This window comes from Cynoglossus semilaevis, chromosome 1 (genome assembly GCF_000523025.1).
Source record: "Cynoglossus semilaevis isolate Cse_v1.0 chromosome 1, Cse_v1.0, whole genome shotgun sequence".
Taxonomy (NCBI): domain Eukaryota; kingdom Metazoa; phylum Chordata; class Actinopteri; order Pleuronectiformes; family Cynoglossidae; genus Cynoglossus; species Cynoglossus semilaevis.
This window is the reverse complement of record NC_024307.1, coordinates 28,800,151-28,818,332: the sequence shown is the minus strand read 5'-3', so window position 1 is coordinate 28,818,332 and position 18,182 is coordinate 28,800,151. Positions and strand designations below refer to the sequence as shown.

Here is an 18,182-nt window from a genome sequence, read left to right as displayed (position 1 = left end):
ACGCCTGCACCCCTCCAGCGCCCCCCCCCTCGGCCGCAGGAATTCCGGCAGGCAGCCATTCTCCATGAATTCAGCCACGATCAGCAGGGGCCGCTGTTGCAGGCAAACACCATACAGCTGCACCAGTTTAGGATGACACAGTTTCCTTAATGAAAGAAGAAACCTTTTTTTTTCCAAGGACCGCACACATTTATTGAGCAAAGATACAAAAAAAAGTGACCTTACATCATGACCTTGGCCTCCTCGATGAAGTCCTCCTCACCCATGGCCCCCTCTCTGATGGTTTTGATCGCCACCTTGTGTTGACCTCGCCATTTTCCAAGTCGCACCATGCCAAACTGACCACTGCCCAACTCCTTCATGAAGGTCAGTTCACAGGGGATGATCTCCCACTTTTCTGCAAAAGAAACAAAGAAAAAGGCAGAGTAAGTAGAGCGTCATCTGCATATTAAGGCACTTAACGTTCTAGTCAAATAAGCATTAGTGTAGTAGACAGGGAATAAATGTATATTAGCCATAACCAAATAAAAGCTTTCAATAAGTTGACTAGTTATCAGAACAATTTGTTTGTTAGACTTGTATCTAATGTTTGCATGTCAACACATCCACATATAATTACATTTAAAATTCTATCAAATCTAAAGAAGGGATTAAGAATTATCACGATAAACATCAGTAAAGGAAAATGAACAAAAACACACTTCAATTAATTTAACATACAATGTTCAAATATGGCACGGAGAATAAAAGGTACAGTTGCTGTACTGTCCACCTGTGTAATGTCCTTCTACCAACAAAGAATTTATTTTGAATTCTAATAAAACTTAAGGGAAGTAAATAAAATAATATATAAAAAAAAAACTAACTAAAAAAAAGTAAATAAGTTACCAAAATACCAGATAACTAAAATAAAAAGTGTATTTTATTATGTGAGGCATGAAACATTCACAGGAATATCGATGAGTTCTCCACATACCTGGGCTACAAGGAAACAAGGAGGAAGGTTATAGGATTTAAAGAACTTATATAATACTTCAATAGTGTTTTCATGTGTAAACAAATGGAGATGATCACCTGAGCTGAATCCTGACGTTGCAGGTAAATACCTTCCCATTGGTCCCACAGCATAACGCAACCTGCTGACCAGGCCTTAACACACACACACACACACACACACACACACACAGATGACTGCTCAGTGATGCTGATCCTGTTAATGTAGTGGAGTTCTACTGTGTTGTTGGGTTTCTTTCACCTGCAGCGTTGTGTTGGTGGTAGCAGATCACCTCAGGTATGGACGTGAATGTGTGTTTTTCAGCCAGGTAGAATTTTCCACACTCACTGGTTTTGATCTGATAATGTCTGATGTCACCCCTTGAACTGAACCCACGTACACATACACAGCTAAGTGTAACACATAAACGTCATTTCATGTTGTACTTTTTGTGTGGTTTGTAAAAACTTCACCTAAATGTCTTGGTGTAAACGGAGACTGTGTAAACTCCTCTTTGACTCGACTCCCGCACCACAAATCCTCCTTCTTTGTCCTGACAACGACGAAAAAACTCAAACAAGTGGACACAAAGTGGACACATGTCCACATAGGAGTCATGACATGTTGGTACAAACCTCCTGTCTCAGCAGCTGCTCGGCTTCTATCCTGGTGATGTTCTTGCAGTACCACCTGCAACCACACAGCTGTTTGTTTTTCCTTCTTGCTAATAGACAATGAACAAACTCTGATAATGAAGAATAATCAAACAGCATCAAACATTAAATACACAGCAAACTCACACATTGGCTTCTATGCAGTTCTTCTCAGTTACATAATTACTGGGGATGAAGCCTTTGTTCCTAAAGGGAAACAAAACCAAGTTTAAAAATATCTAGACAAATATATCAGACAAAAGTAAATGTTAAAAACAATTTCCAAAATGTTGCCAAATTAGGCCCATATAATGATTCTAAACGTTCCATTAAGAATTTGTCGTATTTATGCACACGAAAGATTAAACTTTGAATAAATAATATCATCTGCATAAAAACTATTTCCGTGTGTTTTGTGTTACCCGTGTTTGTCCTGTGCTCTCCACCAGAGCTGGTCCTGTTTGTGAAGGATGATGTATTCGTCCCCCTGAGGTCAAGGCATCAACAACAAGTGTTGTAGAACTACTGACAGTAGGACTATTGACAGAAGGACTACTGACAGAAGGACTACTGACAGGAGGACTACTGACAGTAGGACTACTGACAGTAGGACTATTGACAGAAGGACTACTGACAGTAGGACTACTGACAGTAGGACTATTGACAGAAGGACTACTGACAGTAGGACTATTGACAGAAGGACTACTTAAACTTAAACTTAAACTTATCTTTATTTGTCATTGTGACACAGCACAGCACACCATGCACAACGAAATTTAACCTCTGCATTTACCCCATCACCAAAGTGAACAGTGGGCAGCCGTGGTCAGCGCCCGGGGAGCAGTGCTTGAGGACGATGCCATGCTCAGTGCATCTCAGGAGTAACCTGGCAGTTGGTGGATTTGAACCTGGGGCCTTCCGGACCGAAGTCCGCTTCCTTTACCACTAGGCCACCACTGCCCACTGCCCCCGCCAGTAGGACTACTGACAGGAGGACTACTGACAGTAGGAATACTGAGATCATCAAAAAAAAAAACCTGACAGTATGGAGCTAAAATGTGAAAAGTTAGCCGGATAACACAATATCATCGTAAAAGCAGCCTGACGATCCCAGATACTGTTAAAATATCATACATTATATTCAAATTCCGACCAGAAAAAACAGGAAAAATTTTAATTGCTTAAAAATCCTTGAGATAACTCAATGCTAATTCTAAAAATGCCACATATCTGCCAAAACAGCAGCTAATAGTTAGCCTCTCTTCTTGGAAGTCATCTAAACAACCTAGTGGAAGTTTTATAAACCTATAACGTCACTAAAGTTTAGTCAGGAACCAAGTACCTACAGAGGGTTAGCTAAAGGTTAGCTCAAAATTAACTAAATATTAGAGAAAAATCCATCCATCCATCCATTTTCAGCTGCTTATCTGTTACCGGGTCATGGGGGCATCAGTCTCCATGACCACCACCCAAATCCCACTGCACCGTACCAACCCCCCTGAACCTTCCTGTGGGTGGTGAGTCCACTGGAAGGTACCAACCACCCTGACAGGGACTTGAACTGGCCCAGGAGGTGGACCCTGGGGTTCAACCCCACTAACAGAGACATGGCCTCTGGGCCAAAGCCCCACTATTAGAGAAAAATAAAGTAGAAAAAGCTAACATTCAACCAAAACATAGACAGGAAAGACAGTTAGCTGAACGGTAACTGAAAGTCAACACACTTTAGTCACAGCTAAACCACAACATCAGTGTTAGGTTTGTGTGTTTGGACCTGTTTGAGCGTCAGGTCCGTTTCTTCCTGAGCTTTGAAGTCGTACATTGCAACGACCCTCAGCAGATCGTCGCCCTCTTCGTCCTGAGGAGGGGGAGGAGGAAGCTTTCTCCTGGACCTGTCCACCTAAGACAAAGAGAAAGTCTGTCACCTTTGGCTCTAAACCAAAAGCTCGGAGTGAGGAAGAGGAGCAGGAGGAGCGACTTCTCTGCATATGACTGCAGTCTTGTCATCACAGAGACATTTATCACGGGTTATGTTTCAAGACCGCCGGCGATAGTCGAAAAACAGCAAAGTGGAGATGCGATAGGTATTATTTTATTTATTTATTTATGAACCCTTTACGAACCATTTAGGAGGCTCAGTAGGGCGTGAAATGGGGAGAAAAACTTTCACAAATCTCGTTTACCCGTGCGTACAGGTTATTTCTTGCAGTACCCTGTATGTATGTGTTACAGATTGTCCTTTAATTTATTTTTTACTCTTTTTTTAAATTTTTTTTTTACTTACTAAGACAAAGAGAAAGTCTGTCACCTTATTTTTTACTCTTTTTTTTAATTTTTTTTTACTTAGGCTAGAAAATGCTTATTTTATCACAAAAATAATGAAAATATAGGCAATGTAAAATAAATGTATATACCACTAAAAAACACGTGATAGAGCTAAAAAACTGCAATACAAGAATACATTTATAATATTAAAAACCTGTGGACCGCGATACAGTGAGGGCTCATACAAGTTTTGGGATGTGTTTAAAAATGTATGGTGTTTTACAATGAATCACATTTGTATTAAACACAGATATTTGACACAACAGTCAAGAAACTAAATCTTTCTCTTTTTCCATCTTTGGTACGTACGCGGTGCGGTTGTCCCGGGTATCTACGGCTCTGAAAACACAGGGATGTTCTTCCACTCTCCAGTTCCAGTTGGGTTCTAACCTCTCTGAAATCAATGTATGAAAGAAGGTAAGCATTAGATCAGTCATTTGGGTTGAATCTTTATCCATTTGTCACCTTTATTTACCTCATCTTCTTGTTTCTGTTCATAAACAGATTTAGCTAACTTAGCGGGTAACAATAGCATTTTATTTTAGCTATAGCCTAAATCTCATTCTGTCTTTTAAATAAGATTGTATTTGTAACTTGTTGATATCCATGTCACAGCTGTGCTTGGTTCAACTACAATTCTACATAATATTGATGGTTTCTACAGCCGTGAAGATGTTGTTAGTTCAGACAGGACAATAACTGAAGGGTACGGGGAGAAATACACAGCCAGTCACTACTAAAACTGAAAAACTACAGTTCTAGACAATTCACTCCAGGGCCTTACATAAGATACCAAAAGTACAGATATTTTGGTAAAAAACAAACAAACAGAACCAGTTGTATTACAGCTTGCGTTAAAAGACTTCAGAAAACCAAGGTTTACCTGGTCTGAACGGAGCAGCAGCAGCAACAGAACACGGAGTGGATGGAGTGATCTGGAAGACAACCAGCAACTAATTACCCAAAACCATTGATTAGAACGTTTGGAAGGCAATAGCTTCCTCCAAAATGTTAGCAATGAGCCATATTAGCTCATGTGAAGCTGTGTCTCTAAGGTCAATCAAAAATCCTGAATGTTTGGATCTAGATATAAAAATCAAGCCTAGAGTGGAACACAAACTCTGGCCTGTTGAAACATCAAAACTGAGTGAACAAAAGTGAAATATTCAAGGTTTCCTCTTGAAAAGGACGGTGTGAGAGTCAGGTGATGAACACAGAAACAAGATTTAAGAAAGTGTACTTACTGGAATGGATCATCTTCTGCTTTAAATATGGCTACTGATCAGAAGAAGCGGAGGACAAACTAGTAGCTTCAGGGGGAGGAGGAGAAAAGAAAGATTAAAAAAACACAGAGAAGAAACGTTTGCAACTTCTCACAGGGCAGTTCAATTTGTTATTGACAGAAAAGTTCAACAAAAAATTTAAACAAGACGCTCACACTTCTAGTGGTTTGTGTTTGTTAAAAAAAAAAGATGGAGAGGAAGACAGGAAGTTGAAGGTGTGACTTAATGGAAACCACAGACACATCTGAACCATGTAGTGATCTTTGATGAACTTACATGTAATCTTTAGCATTGTTTAGTCTTCTGTCCCACCACTGACTTGACTCTACACCAGGGTCTTCATACTCTACTACTGTCTACTATATTTATATATGTCCTACAGAGGTTTACATCTTTTATTCAAATTGTGTTTAATATAACTGAAATGTTATACTTAAATTGAACACAGGCTGGTGTATTCATCTATTTATTTTTCGTCATTTTCATCATTTTCTCGTGAACACTTGATGGACATTTTAACTGGATTTCCACCAGTGTTTATTTGATTTATTTAGTTACTTTTGTGCCGCCTAAGTATTTCACTGAAGACTTTACTGGAATGTGTAACCTGTAGTGTGTATAATGTCTATTGTATGGTAGATGATTTGTAGTTGTACAGAAATACCACTACTTTGATCACTGAATCTTAAACACATGGTGGTAGCAGTGAACACGGAAATATGTGCGTGTGTGCGTGAGTGTGTGAGTGTGTGAGTGTGTGTGTGTGTGTGTTCCTCCCACTCTCTCTTCATTTCCTGACTTCTTCGTCTTTTGACTTTTGTCTCAGTGAGAACAGAATGACATGAGCCACGACTGAATCAGAACCAAGGTAAAAAAAAAACAAAATCCTGTGTGTGTGTGTGTGTGTGTGTGTGTGTGCATGTGCGCGTGTTTGTGATTATGGGTAAGAATGACAGTACTGTACATACAGTACAGTACAGTACAGTACAGATGATTACTGCCTCAGTGTAGAAATGATCACTAAATGTACATAGAGAATAAGAATGACAGTATATGCAGATGATGATCGTCTTTATATAAAGAGGATCTATGACTGTATACTTTTTTTTTTAAATGCCAGAAACGTGTAATTAACATAGCATATATAAGAACAGCAGTATATGTTTAAAGCCAACCACCATGGTTATACTCAGTGACCTTAGTGACCAGCTTCCATGTGAGTGGTGGGATTTCAGCCATGTTTGGACATTTGTCCTCCAGTATTCACTGTTTGTCACTTCCGTCACAAATTTGGTTCTTCACAGCCAACCTCTGATGATCAATCACCCATGGGCTTTGGGCTGTGTGCAGCGCCACCATGAGTTCTGAGCTGATACTGGAGGAGACACTGACCAAGCGCTCACAGCAGAAGAAGAGGACGTCGCCACTGAACTACAAGGAGCGGTTGTTTGTGCTGACGAAGAGCAGCCTAGCATACTATGACAGAAAAGCAGAGGTTACTTTTTATAATAACTTGTTTTTTATTTTATCCTTACTTGAGAAAAAAGCTAAAGGCTAGGTTCATTATCAAGTTGCCATGTTGTCTCAGATTAAGCAGAACCATCAAAATATGCATTTTCCTTGTCAACAAAGGCTAACATCTAGCTTCAGGTTATATAAACTGCGGAGAAACCATGTATTTCATGTGTTTGTTTGTCTGATTTTTGGGACTAAGTGTTGTTAATTTTTGAATAGAAAAAGTTCCGGAGAGGCCTAATCGAACTGAGTCTGATCAGATGTGTGGAGATCGTGAGGAGCAACGGAGAACTCATCCCCTGCCACAACAAATACCCTTTCCAGGTGCCATTCATAATCAGTTACGATCAATCGATCTACAGAAGTTTGACTCACGAGTGAGCTACAGGTTAGCCTTGGACAGTTATTACTATTAAAGTTGTCTTTTATCATCCAGGTGGTGCATGACACTAATATACTTTACATTTTCGCTCCGAACCACGACAGTAGAACCATCTGGGTCCAGAGACTGAAGGAAGGTCAGTTTCTATTCTGAGATCTACTTTCTTTGTTCAAATTCTATGCTACTCTGTGCTGCGTTATCCAAGTTAGCCAAAACAAGGAGAGTTACATTTTTGACATAGGACATGGTGGAAAACATGCTGTGATACGTTTAATTAACGTCCTGAGGTTTGGCTAACCGTTAGTTTGTCCATAACATTATTAATAACTTTATTTAATTCAAAGTTACACAAAGGTTAGCAGTAAATCCTATTTATTAAAACAGTTAACATACAACTATAATTAGGTAACGATGAAAAACTAGAAATATTATTGTATGGTGTTTCATCTTTGCTAGTCAAAGGTAGGAGGTGCTATATGTGAACTGTCATTTTAAGCTCAAAAAGCTAGAAAGCTAGTGTTGGAGCTTAGACTTGTGGTGTGTGCTGAGGGAGTGGTTATATATATATATATCTATATATATATATATAGATATATATATAGATATATATATTTATATATATATATATATAATTATTATTATATACTTATTATATATTTATTTTCTTTGTTATTTTATTATTATTCATTTATGAATGTCTTTATAATTTATATTTTTCATTTATTTTGTTGGTATATACAAAGAAATCAAAGACAACCCCTCAGTCTTGGCAAAGTTTCATCCCCAGTTCTGGCAGGAGGGGTCGTGGCTCTGCTGCCGGCAGATGGAGAAACAGGCTCCAGGCTGTGAGAAGTACAACCCTTATGGAGACAGTAAGAAGCTACACCTTGACCTCTGCCTCGACCATGTTGATTTGACTTGGTCTGTCCACCGTCTCTGGCCGTTGTCGATGTTTTCCACTAGAAAGTTCCCCCATGAATCAGGCTTCACCAAAACCAAACGCACTGATCGGAGTTTTATTTCCTTTAACCTGCTCTGAAAAATTCAGCATCAAGTCCAACTGTGCAGTGTGGTGTAATGTGATGGGACAGACATCCCATCACATTTGACCTGGTGGTGGACAACAGGATGACAACGTCATTGTGATGCAGCAGAGGTGACAACGTGATGGTAAAAGTACATTTGTCTTCTGCTTTTCCAGTTACCAGGAAACCTTTACCCCCCGTTCCTGGGGAAAGTAAAGACAGGATGGTAAGAGCATCAAACACACACACACACACACACACACACTGTGGGTTATTTGTTTCCATATAGGAACTTCACATAGACACAGTTCATTTTCTAAACTCTCTCTCTCTCTCTCTCTCTCTCTCTCTCTTTGCCAAAGGATAGCGCATGTCAGCCAAGTTAGCTATTCATTTAACAAATAATTATTTTGTTGCTGGTCCCTCCAGCAGCAACAGCGGCCTCAATCCTCACTTCCTCCCTGTCCTGATGGTGAACAAGGAGGTGATGAAGGGGAGCAGGAGGTGGTGACGGAGAAAAAGGAGGAGGTGGTGGTGGCTCTGTACGACTTCCCCGGCGCAGAACCACACGACCTTCGTCTGGTCAAAGGGCTCGAATACGTCATCCTGGAAAAGTGCGACATCAACTGGTACAAGGCAAGAAACAAGTACGGGTAAGTGGTAAGGCAATAGTTAGCCACAGTGTGCTAACTTTTAGTTTATATTACGCACTTAGTCTCACTCACTAGAGTGTGTGTGTGTGTGTGTGTGTGTGTTTGAAGTGAGGAAGGCTACATCCCCAGTAACTACATTACAGAGAAGAAGTTGGGGAATCTCATGCAGTTTGTGTAAGTTTTTCCAGTACTGTATTTACATCAAAACATTTTTTTTAATTGTCTTTTCAGAAGAGAAAAGTCTGTTTTATTTTCTTTGTTCCAGTTGGTACAGTAAACATGTGAACAGGAACAAAGCTGAGGAGCTGCTCAGGAAGGAGGTGATGGTATAGATTTGACTCATTAAAAGGTTGAGGTTAGATTAGATTTTCTGAGTATCTTTGCCGACCCCTACAGGACAAGGAGGGTGCCTTCATCGTTAGAGACTCCAGCAATCCTGAAACCTACACCATCTCCGTCTATGCTAAGTCTCTTCACACTGGGTGATGAAACTTCTCCTGCAGTTAAAAACACCTGCTGGCCAACACGGAGCACGGAGGAGGATCCAACCTTTCATGTGTTTTGTTGCAGTGATGGAGGAGCAGCAATTAAACACTACCGCATCAAGAAGACGCAGGAGTCTCCTCCTCAGTTTTACCTTGCTGAGAAACACCTGTTCAGCTCCATCCCCGAACTCATTGACTACCACAAACACAACGCTGCGGGTGAACCACAACTTCTCCTCTCGTTCACTGACTATGCCGATCGAGAAGCTGGCTAGCTGAAATGTTAGCTTCCTCTTTGTCTCTGTGTTTACAAGGTCTTGTAGCGAGGCTCAGGTATCCTGTCGGGAAGTCGGCCCCGTCCACAGCTGGTTTTAGCTACGGTGAGTCTTCATGAGGAGATCTTCAGTATTTCAGCCTGTTATGGATAAAAGAGGTTCATCTTCACTATTTCTTACTGTGTTGATGTCCTCAGAGAAGTGGGAAATCAATCCCAGGGAGCTGACCTTCATGAAGGAGCTGGGAAGTGGACAGTTTGGCGTAGTCAGGCTTGGAAAATGGCGGGCTCAACACAAGGTGGCGATCAAGGCCATCCGGGAGGGAGCCATGTTTGAGGAGGACTTTATCGAAGAGGCCAAGGTCATGATGTAAGGAATAACATGTGCAAAAATTAGATAGGTCCAAGGTTGAGAGAACAGAACCTATGCTGGCTGTGCTCCCAAAATGTTCTGTGTGGATGTATCAGTCAGCTGGTACCCAGCCAGCATTGTGTGTGGGTCTGGAACAGTTAAGGGGCAAAAGTAGATTTCAACCAGCATCTGTAGAGAACCTTGATCTCTGCATCCTGTTTTTTCTGCAGGAAACTTTCCCACCCTAAGCTGGTCCAGCTCTATGGACTGTGCAGCCAGCAGCGACCCATCTACATCGTCACTGAGTTCATGGAGCTGGGCTGTTTGCTGAACTTCCTCCGACAGCGGTGCGGTGGCTTCAACATTGGCTCCCTGCTGAGTATATGCCTGGATGTCAGCGAGGGCATGGAGCACCTGGAGGCCAATGGATTCATTCATAGAGACCTGGTACCAATTATCTCCAGAATGTTCCTACTTCCAGTTATACTCCAGGGTGTGTTGTTGTCCAGGTGGCTTAATGGTTCTCCTGTCCTTTGAAGGCAGCGAGAAACTGTTTGGTGAGTGACACCATGGTAGTGAAGGTGTCCGACTTTGGAATGACCAGGTAGGTCCACTGGAACTCAGGTATGATAATAACGTATGATGATTCCTATCTGTTGAACTTTCACCTGAGCATGTCGTTGTCTGCTGAGATGGTAAAAACAACCAGACGAGGAACTGCTGTTGTTGTGTTGCTGGTATCCAGCAACATCAGCAGTATGACAACAGCAGTACGACAACAGCAGTGTGACAACAGCAGTATGACATCAGCAGTATGACATCAGCAGTGTGACATCAGCAGTGTGACATCAGCAGTATGACATCAGCAGTATGACATCAGCAGTGTGACATCAGCAGTATGACATCAGCAGTATGACATCAGCAGTGTGACATCAGCAGTATGACATTAGCAGTATGACATCAGCAGTATGACATCAACAGTATGACATCAACAGTATGACATCAACAGTATGACATCAGCAGTATGACATCAGCAGTATGACATCAACAGTATGACATCAGCAGTATGACATCAACAGTATGACATCAGCAGTATGACATCAACAGTATGACATCAGCAGTATGACATCAGCAGTATGACGTCAACAGTATGACAACAGCAGTATGAGGAGACTGAAGGACTTGAAGAACACAACGTTTTGTGTCCTCAGTCCAACAGTTGTCCCACCTGATTTTCTGACCACACTGTGGTACTGCTTCTTGTTCTCTGTCTAATTCTGAAGAACAACAGCACCACACGGCTGTTTCTGAAGACCAAATTCAAACCTGACTTTTTGGGAAACTTGTAGGTACGTGTTGGACAACATGTATACCAGCTCGTCCAGTGCCAAGTTCTGTGTGAAGTGGTCTCCTCCAGAAGTCTTTCACTTCTGCACGTTCAGCAGCATGTCGGACGTCTGGTCCTATGGTGAGAAGGCACCAGAATAAAACTAAGGTCTGAAAAACATTTCTTTACAATGAGCTCCTTTTGTTGTTTCAGGCGTGGTAATGTGGGAGGTTTTCACCGAGGGTCAGATGCCATTTGAGCAACAGCTGAACCATGAGGTTGTGACTCTGGTCACTAGAGGACACAGACTTCACAGACCAAAAATGGCCCCACCCTTTATCTATGACATCATGCAGAAGTGCTGGCATAAGGTAAAAACAGTGGAGGACATTTTCAAATGCTCCCTCTAGTGCCTAATTCCAAGGGTTTTGTTGTATTAGGAAGAACATGAAAATGGTACCATATCACTATGTGGACTCTAACCCTAACCCTTACCCTAATTGATCTTGACAGAAACCAGAGGAGCGTCCATCGTTCTCTCAGATCTGTGTCATGATTGCTGATGCTCTGGAGGGTGACCTCACAGATTGACCAACTGGACCATACACGTTTTAGTGACCAATCAAAAGCACAGTTTTAAATAGCTCATAAACAACAGAGAAGACACCTCAAGCCGACGGACGGACAGAATGTTTTTCTAGGTCATTGAATTTTGGACCAAGTCCATTGTAATTCACATAAATGATGTCCCTCTTATAAAAGAGTCCAAAAGTGTTCTGTGTCTGTTTTAATCTTATTGGTGATCTGGGGCTGGACCTTGAGCTGAACTGAAGACCTGTTTGATCAGAATCAAGTTTAAAATCGTATCTGTTTTTGAGGGTGTGACCTCTGAGCTGTGGTAGAACAGTATCCCTCTTTGAAGATGTTTTCATTTTATGATTCCCTACATTTTTGCAAGTTCCAGAAAGTTAAAGAAGACCGGTAAAAAAAAGTCCCGCGTATGAGAGGACTAACCTTCTGGGTTTACCTCTCATCATGATGTCATGGAGCAGACTTTTCTGCACAACATTTTCAATTTTGGAACGGATGTATCAGATTAGGAATGAACTAGGGAACATGAATCTGAGTCCAGGAGCCGTAGGGATTTGAACCAACAAATATTCTGTGTGGATGTGTGTGTGTGGATGTGTGTGTGTGCCTGTGGTATCAGATTCACCGCTGTTTGTTCACGTGCGGCCGTGCATACAAGGCATCACTAATGTGGAAGAAGAAAGTCCACGTCATGGATCAGGAGTAACACACACACGATGATCCCCCTGCCCACCCACACCCCGAGTGAGGAGTCGGCAGGACTGTGGTACAGTCGTACTGCAGTTGTAGGTCTGTAGGTGTGGTGGTGACTCTGTGACCCAGAAGTAAGGGACCCTTGTAAACCTGAACCAGAGGTAAGACCTAGAACCTCCCCAGCCTTTTACACTGAAGCTAACCGATGTTTACTCTCTTGGCTAATGTTCGGCTACCTCACAGTTAACTTTTAAATTATTTTACAGCTGACTTTCAACTATCATTGGTTAATTAGGAAGTCCTTTACGAAATCAACCAATCAATCAATTCCCTGCTTCTTGGTAAAACTTTAATCTATGTGTTTTGAATGACTTTTAGCTATTTCTCTCCAATCTTTAGCTAGTTCATAGACTACCATTCATCTCTGTGGCCTTTTGACTTGTTTGCCGTACTTAGCTTGTTCTTTGTTGTCTTTCAGTAATTTTTATCTAATCTAGTCTTCAATCTTAGCTATGATTAAACTGAAACTCAACTATCATAGCTAATTAGTTATATATTCTAACCTATTAGCTAACCATTTAATAGCTTACCTACTGCTAATGTATTGGCTTTTGTTTGCGATTGTGTATTCTTGACCACATTAACCTTCTTTTGCTTTTTTTGTCTGTTATCTTTTATTTGTTGGTTAACTGTAGTTATTTCCAGCCCATTTGTTTCTGTTGGCAAACTGATAACTTTATGTCTCATCTTTTATTAAAACAAACATTAGATTCCTTGTTGATGAACCAGTAGTTTAGCTTTTAGCTCTTTTAGCTGGTTTGGCTAATTTGTTTTTCTCACAATTAATCCTAAATTTAAAGATCCACATTTCATGATTCCAAATCAGGTTAAAGTCTTGTAAATGAACCTTCTACAGTACAGAATCCAGGAGAATTGAGAATGATAATAAAAGGCATAACAAATCACTCAGAGAGGTTTAATCAGGGAGGTTTGTCCTGCATGGAAGAAAAGGTCAGGGGTCAAGAGGTAGTGTGAGAACAGGAAGTCTTTCTGTAGCTAATTAATATTTAATCCACAGATTAAACTCCACCGTTTGTGAGAGAAATTAATGTATTATTGATGAGATATGAAAGCCAATTAGCATCCATGAATGAATTATTGATTACAGACTCTTTTCCATCCTGAGTTGTTTTCCTTCTTCATTCTTTCATTTTTTTGACAGATGTCATGGCGTTCCTTATCCCGGGGCTCAAAATTCCGTCATGTTTTCGGAAAGCCAGCCTCCAGGGACCACAGCTATGACAATGTACCTATCACACACAGCGTTCACGACAATCACCACTGTTCAGCCAATCCCTGCTTTATTGCTGTAATCACTGAGTGTTCGGGGGGCGGAGCCTTCCTAGTCCTCCCCATCCGACATGTAAGCGGTTGCTTATTTGTAGTTAACTGTCTTTTAGTTATTGAGTTTAAGCTATTTTGGCTGCTCTTGTAAAACACCAATTTTGACCAGATGTTTTGTAATTATTCCCAGTTTACTTGTTATAAGGGTTGATTGTTTTTTGTTTTTTTTTTAGATTAACCAATTGATTGAGTAATAAATACATTTTGCTGTTTGTTTGTCAGACAGGGCGGGTGGATCCTCATCAGCCCCGGGTGTGTGGTCATAGTGGGCGTGTCCTGGACATTAAGTGGAATCCCTTTGATGATTACTGTATCGCCTCATGTTCAGAAGACTGTACTGTATGAAGCGTCTTTGTTATGTGTTATATTGCTGTATTTCTTTGATTTCCATCTTTTGTTTTTGACATTTCTGGGCTAAATAACCTGTTGTTTGGTCAATGTTTGTTTACCTGTTGGTCTCTGTGGACACAGGTGAAGATCTGGGACATCCCAGTCACTGGGGTCCAACAGAACCTTACCAGGGCCAGGAAGACTTTGATTGGTCACTCGAGAAGGGTGGGGCTTATTGAGTGGCATCCTACAGCTGAAAACCTGCTGCTTAGCTCCGCCTACGACTACAAGGTCAGGACCCCTTACTGGTGTTCAGAGTCAAAGAGTCTTACAGTGGTCGGTGGTCTTATGGAGTGATCCATACTATGTGTGTGTTGTGTTAGGTTTTCCTTTGGGACATATCCCAAATGGGATCAATAATCAGGTTTCCAGTCCGGGTGGTTCTGATGCCCTTCTACCACCGTTACCCTCCTGAGACCCTTCTGCTATCAGTTAGCTTCAACAGTGATGGAAGCAGGTTGGCAGTTACATCCAAGGACAGGCGGATTCGGGTTCTGGACCCGCGGACCGGAAAGATTTTGCAGGTGTGTATTTTTGTCCTGTTGAGTCATTTTTAAAACAAAAAATAAATACGTTGATGTTGTTCCAGGTTTCGTGCAACAAGACCCACAGGGCCTGTAAGGTAATATACATCGGACGATTGCTGCTGTCCACCGGCAGTTCACGATGGAACCACAGACAGATTGTCCTCTGGGACCCGGTAAGACCAAACCTACAGCAAGACAACCATTGTTGCTAAAGGCCCCTGACATTAGGGTCATTGTGGCATTTAAAGCCCTCGACCACCAAAGGTGGCTAATGGGACTGCTGCCTCCACCACCAACGTGTCCTGTTGAAACTTACTCCAACCACGTTGTCAGAGATAATTGTGTAGAGCCCATGTGGTCAACAAATATATGCGACATAGATGAGTTTGTGCCATGGAAAAATATCGAAACAGAAACAGAAATGCTTTATTTTCCACAGACAATAATTGCCAAACTTCCAGGTCAATGAGGTGATGTTTTTTCATCTGTGTGCAGGACGACTTGTCTGAGCCTGTGTATGAGGAAGACTTGGACGGATCTGCAGGAGTTCTCTTCCCGTTCTATGACCCAGACACACACATGCTCTACCTTGCTGGAAAGGTCTTTCAAAAAAAAAAAAAATCAAAACGTATTGGTTTTCGATTTGCTTGAAAAAAGCGACCCAACCAGACAGCGTTTGTACGTTAAGTTGTTGTGTTGATTTGTTTGATCCAGGGTGACGGGAACATCCGCTACTACGAGCTGAGTGCAGAGAAACCTTACATCAGTTTCCTGACAGAGTTCAGATCCTCACTGCCACAAAAAGGTCTAGGTAAGATGCCAGGCAGGACGATTAAGTTCTCTTTCACACCTTAACATTTGCAGTATAAACTAGGTTATCATCCACATCAGGACACACGACTGTGCTCAATCATTTAGGGCAAGTCCAGTTTCCAAACCCAAACCAGTATCTGTTCAACTCTTACTTCACCTCAGGTGTAATGCCAAAGCGGGGCCTGGATGTTGCCACCTGTGAGGTTTTCAGATTTTATCGCCTGATTGTGGTTAAAGATCTAGTCGAACCCCTGTCCATGATCGTACCACGGAAAGAGGTTGTTAAGAAGTTTAATACACTTCCCTAAAATCAGAAAAAGAACAACAACAGAGAAGGCACAAGTCATGTCAGCTGTCTTTGCCTTGCAGCCAGGGATTTTCCAAGAAGACCTCTACCCAATGACAGCAGGAAATCAGGCGGCCATGACAGCTCAAGAGTGGCTATCGGGAACCAACAGGGGTCAGTATCACGTCTGTGTCACAGCTGACAGACTGGGGAAGTGATTGTAAAAGCATCTCCCTAACCATACTTCTCAGGTCCACTGCTGATTTCCCTGAAACCAGAGAGTCAAGTAGCCAATCCTTACCCAGAAACACCAGCTGAGAAGGGGCAGTTGAGGCAACTGAGCAACCGCCAGGTCCAGAAGGTCCCAGGAACGGTTACAATGACTGGAACACGTCTGGACTTTATTGAACAGGTAAAAATGGCTGTGGTCACTTCAAATCAGGTCACACCCAGTACAGCACTGGACTCTGGTCAAACTCTGACCACTGCCGGTCAACAACACTGTTGTCACCTGGAAGAGAAAGTTCAGTCTACAGAGACCTTCACTTTAGAGGCTGCTTCAATTCAAAAACAACCGCCTTTCTCCAGGCCTTCCTTGAAGAGCAGCTGGCCTACCAAGATGCCAAATACCCCAGAGTAGTCAGCGACCTGTCGGGTTGGCAACCAGATGAGACCCAGATCCCACCATGGATATACTGCTGCACGCCACACTGCTGTGAGCCTGCAGAGAGACCACCACCCACCGCTGAAAATGAGGTAGAAGAACCCGAGCTGAGGATTCCTCAGATGGACCAAATGTTCTTTTGTGTCAGATTCAATTTTCCGGTTGTTTCAGCTGCTTCAGGCGTTCTACCGTCAGCAGGACGAGATCAGAGGTCTGAAGGAACAACTGAACCAGAAGGAGGTAAGACCACCATCGACCCAACATGGACATGAAAACAGGAGGAGAAATGAAGTGTCCACAGCCAGAAGGACACACTCCAGAAGATTACAAACATGAACCAACACAAACGAAGAAGCGTCAAAAATGGGTTGAACAAATCACCTTCAGTGACATGATGCTTCTCATTTCTCAGGTGAGAATCGCTCGACTGGAGCGAGAGATCAAAAACAACAGAAACAGCGTGAGTGCCACCTTCTGAGCAACCAGACCAAGTACCCAGACAAAAACCACTAAATAAGCCATTTTTAGTCTTTGGTTAAGAGTGGTTTTATTGTCAGTTCACGCTTTGGTTAAGAGTGGTTTTATTGTCAGTTCACGCTGTCCCACCGCTCCCTCTTGTGGTCAATTTAGGTAACTGAAGTAATCTGTACTTAATACCTCTGACACCAATGTAACAACACTGGTAAAATAAATAAAGAGAACTTGTCATGACTACTTATTGGATCTCAGTCTAAGAATGAATAATTTAGTTCCTAAAGTTCCTTTAACATGTGGACAAACACGTGGGGCAACACAGAGAGCAAAATGTTAAGATTTTATTTACAAAGTCCTCTGTTTTTTGTTTGTTTTAACTTACAGAAAGTAAAAAAAAGCACAAATAGAAATGTTCAGCATTAAAGAGTAACAGAAAAGGAGAGGGAGGAGAGAGAGAGAAAGAAAGTGAGAGGGCGAGAGAGAACCCCAAACAAGGATACAAAATTAACAAAAAAATTCTGTGAAAAAATATCTTTTAAAAAGCTCTGAGAGGAGAGAGAGGGAGGGAGAGAGTTGCAGACAAAGAGAGATTGCCCTGAGCACGCTCGGCCTTCTGTTTCAGAAACTGTGATGAAAGCAGTGTGTCGGCAGGTCGAGTTGTTCGGTGATGACATCACGGGTTGGAGGAGTCTGCTTTTTGCCTCAAAAATGTGAAAATTGACAGCGGAGACAAAAAAATGTATCGTTATGAAATTTGTTTTTGGAACTGAACTGACATACACGGTGGTCGACGTTGTAGATTCCGTATGGAGATGAAATACACTGACCCGACGAACGACGACCAAGAAAAACATTGGATCGCTGATGATGAAGACAGAAAACTTGGAACATTCAGTTCAAGGCTCTGGAGACTAAAAATCACAATTGCATCCAGATTATGGGGTAAATTTGACAACGACGAAGATGCAGCAGGAAATAAGACGGTGGCACCGGATTTGGCCGAGTGGAGGGGGGAACAGAAAAGCACGGGGGGGAGGGGGGGTGCTTAGGGGCACTAATCGTCTTCATCGTC

The 18,182-nt window shown here is 41.9% G+C and overlaps 4 protein-coding genes across 10 annotated transcripts in view; 2 read left to right on the top strand and 2 right to left on the bottom strand.

The window, feature by feature from the left end:
* Positions 1-5,505, bottom strand: part of txk (TXK tyrosine kinase) — a 7,333-nt gene extending 1,828 nt beyond the window's left edge. Inside the window, exons 1-12 of the mRNA XM_025063098.1 lie at positions 5,217-5,505; positions 4,856-4,907; positions 4,282-4,366; positions 3,422-3,547; positions 2,070-2,134; positions 1,795-1,854; positions 1,630-1,684; positions 1,468-1,547; positions 1,256-1,380; positions 1,075-1,149; positions 226-397; positions 3-145 (exon numbers count right to left, since the gene is read on the bottom strand). Coding sequence (XP_024918866.1) covers positions 3-145; positions 226-397; positions 1,075-1,149; positions 1,256-1,380; positions 1,468-1,547; positions 1,630-1,684; positions 1,795-1,854; positions 2,070-2,134; positions 3,422-3,547; positions 4,282-4,366; positions 4,856-4,907; positions 5,217-5,229 — 1,051 coding nt within the window. The 5' untranslated portion in view covers positions 5,230-5,505. The remainder of the gene's footprint in view (positions 1-2; positions 146-225; positions 398-1,074; positions 1,150-1,255; positions 1,381-1,467; positions 1,548-1,629; positions 1,685-1,794; positions 1,855-2,069; positions 2,135-3,421; positions 3,548-4,281; positions 4,367-4,855; positions 4,908-5,216) is intronic.
* A 510-nt stretch (positions 5,506-6,015) lies between these two features.
* Positions 6,016-12,042, top strand: tec (tec protein tyrosine kinase). 4 transcript variants are annotated; one of them, XM_017032936.2, is made up of 18 exons: positions 6,016-6,123; positions 6,560-6,750; positions 6,990-7,094; positions 7,207-7,288; positions 7,896-8,024; positions 8,354-8,403; positions 8,616-8,830; positions 8,939-9,004; positions 9,096-9,150; positions 9,227-9,312; positions 9,401-9,534; positions 9,630-9,695; positions 9,788-9,959; positions 10,172-10,388; positions 10,481-10,545; positions 11,291-11,409; positions 11,482-11,639; positions 11,782-12,042. In XM_017032936.2, the coding sequence occupies exons 2-18, from the start codon at positions 6,613-6,615 to the stop codon at positions 11,857-11,859; spliced, it is 1,935 nt and encodes a 644-aa protein (XP_016888425.1). In that variant the 5' UTR covers positions 6,016-6,123; positions 6,560-6,612; the 3' UTR covers positions 11,860-12,042. The 4 variants fall into 4 exon arrangements, with proteins under 4 accessions (XP_016888425.1, XP_024918800.1, XP_024918796.1 ...); XM_025063032.1 differs by having other exon boundaries at positions 8,610-8,830; XM_025063028.1 differs by having other exon boundaries at positions 8,607-8,830.
* Positions 12,043-13,562: 1,520 nt separating this feature from the next.
* On the top strand, positions 13,563-17,810 carry LOC103389753 (coronin-2B-like). Of its 3 annotated transcripts, XM_025063073.1 has the most exons (9): positions 13,563-14,577; positions 14,670-15,473; positions 15,588-15,684; positions 15,849-15,964; positions 16,056-16,146; positions 16,224-16,384; positions 16,561-16,728; positions 16,808-16,876; positions 17,049-17,810. In XM_025063073.1, the coding sequence occupies exons 2-9, from the start codon at positions 15,453-15,455 to the stop codon at positions 17,112-17,114; spliced, it is 789 nt and encodes a 262-aa protein (XP_024918841.1). In that variant the 5' UTR covers positions 13,563-14,577; positions 14,670-15,452; the 3' UTR covers positions 17,115-17,810. The 3 variants fall into 3 exon arrangements, with proteins under 3 accessions (XP_024918841.1, XP_024918838.1, XP_024918833.1); XM_025063070.1 differs by having other exon boundaries at positions 16,808-17,174; XM_025063065.1 differs by having other exon boundaries at positions 16,561-17,174.
* LOC103389721 (acidic leucine-rich nuclear phosphoprotein 32 family member D-like) overlaps positions 17,438-18,182 on the bottom strand; it is a 4,917-nt gene continuing 4,172 nt past the window's right edge. Inside the window, exon 8 of one of the 2 annotated variants that reach the window (XM_025063083.1) lies at positions 17,438-18,182. In XM_025063083.1, the coding sequence (XP_024918851.1) occupies positions 18,165-18,182 (18 nt within the window). In that variant the 3' untranslated portion in view covers positions 17,438-18,164. The other variant, XM_008325267.3, reaches the window with a different exon arrangement.

Bases quoted from the DNA above. Each gene is read 5' to 3' on its own strand.
- LOC103389753 (XM_025063065.1), top strand. From the start codon at position 15,453: ATGCTCTACCTTGCTGGAAAG. The intron at 15,474-15,587 runs GTCTTTCAAAAA...TGTTTGATCCAG, and splicing joins TGCTCTACCTTGCTGGAAAG to GGTGACGGGAACATCCGCTA. The intron at 15,685-15,848 runs GTAAGATGCCAG...ACTTCACCTCAG, and splicing joins ACTGCCACAAAAAGGTCTAG to GTGTAATGCCAAAGCGGGGC.
- tec (XM_025063028.1), top strand. From the start codon at position 6,613: ATGAGTTCTGAGCTGATACTGGAGGAGACACTGACCAAGCGCTCACAG. The intron at 7,289-7,895 runs GTCAGTTTCTAT...GTATATACAAAG, and splicing joins GGTCCAGAGACTGAAGGAAG to AAATCAAAGACAACCCCTCA. The intron at 8,025-8,353 runs GTAAGAAGCTAC...CTGCTTTTCCAG, and splicing joins GTACAACCCTTATGGAGACA to TTACCAGGAAACCTTTACCC.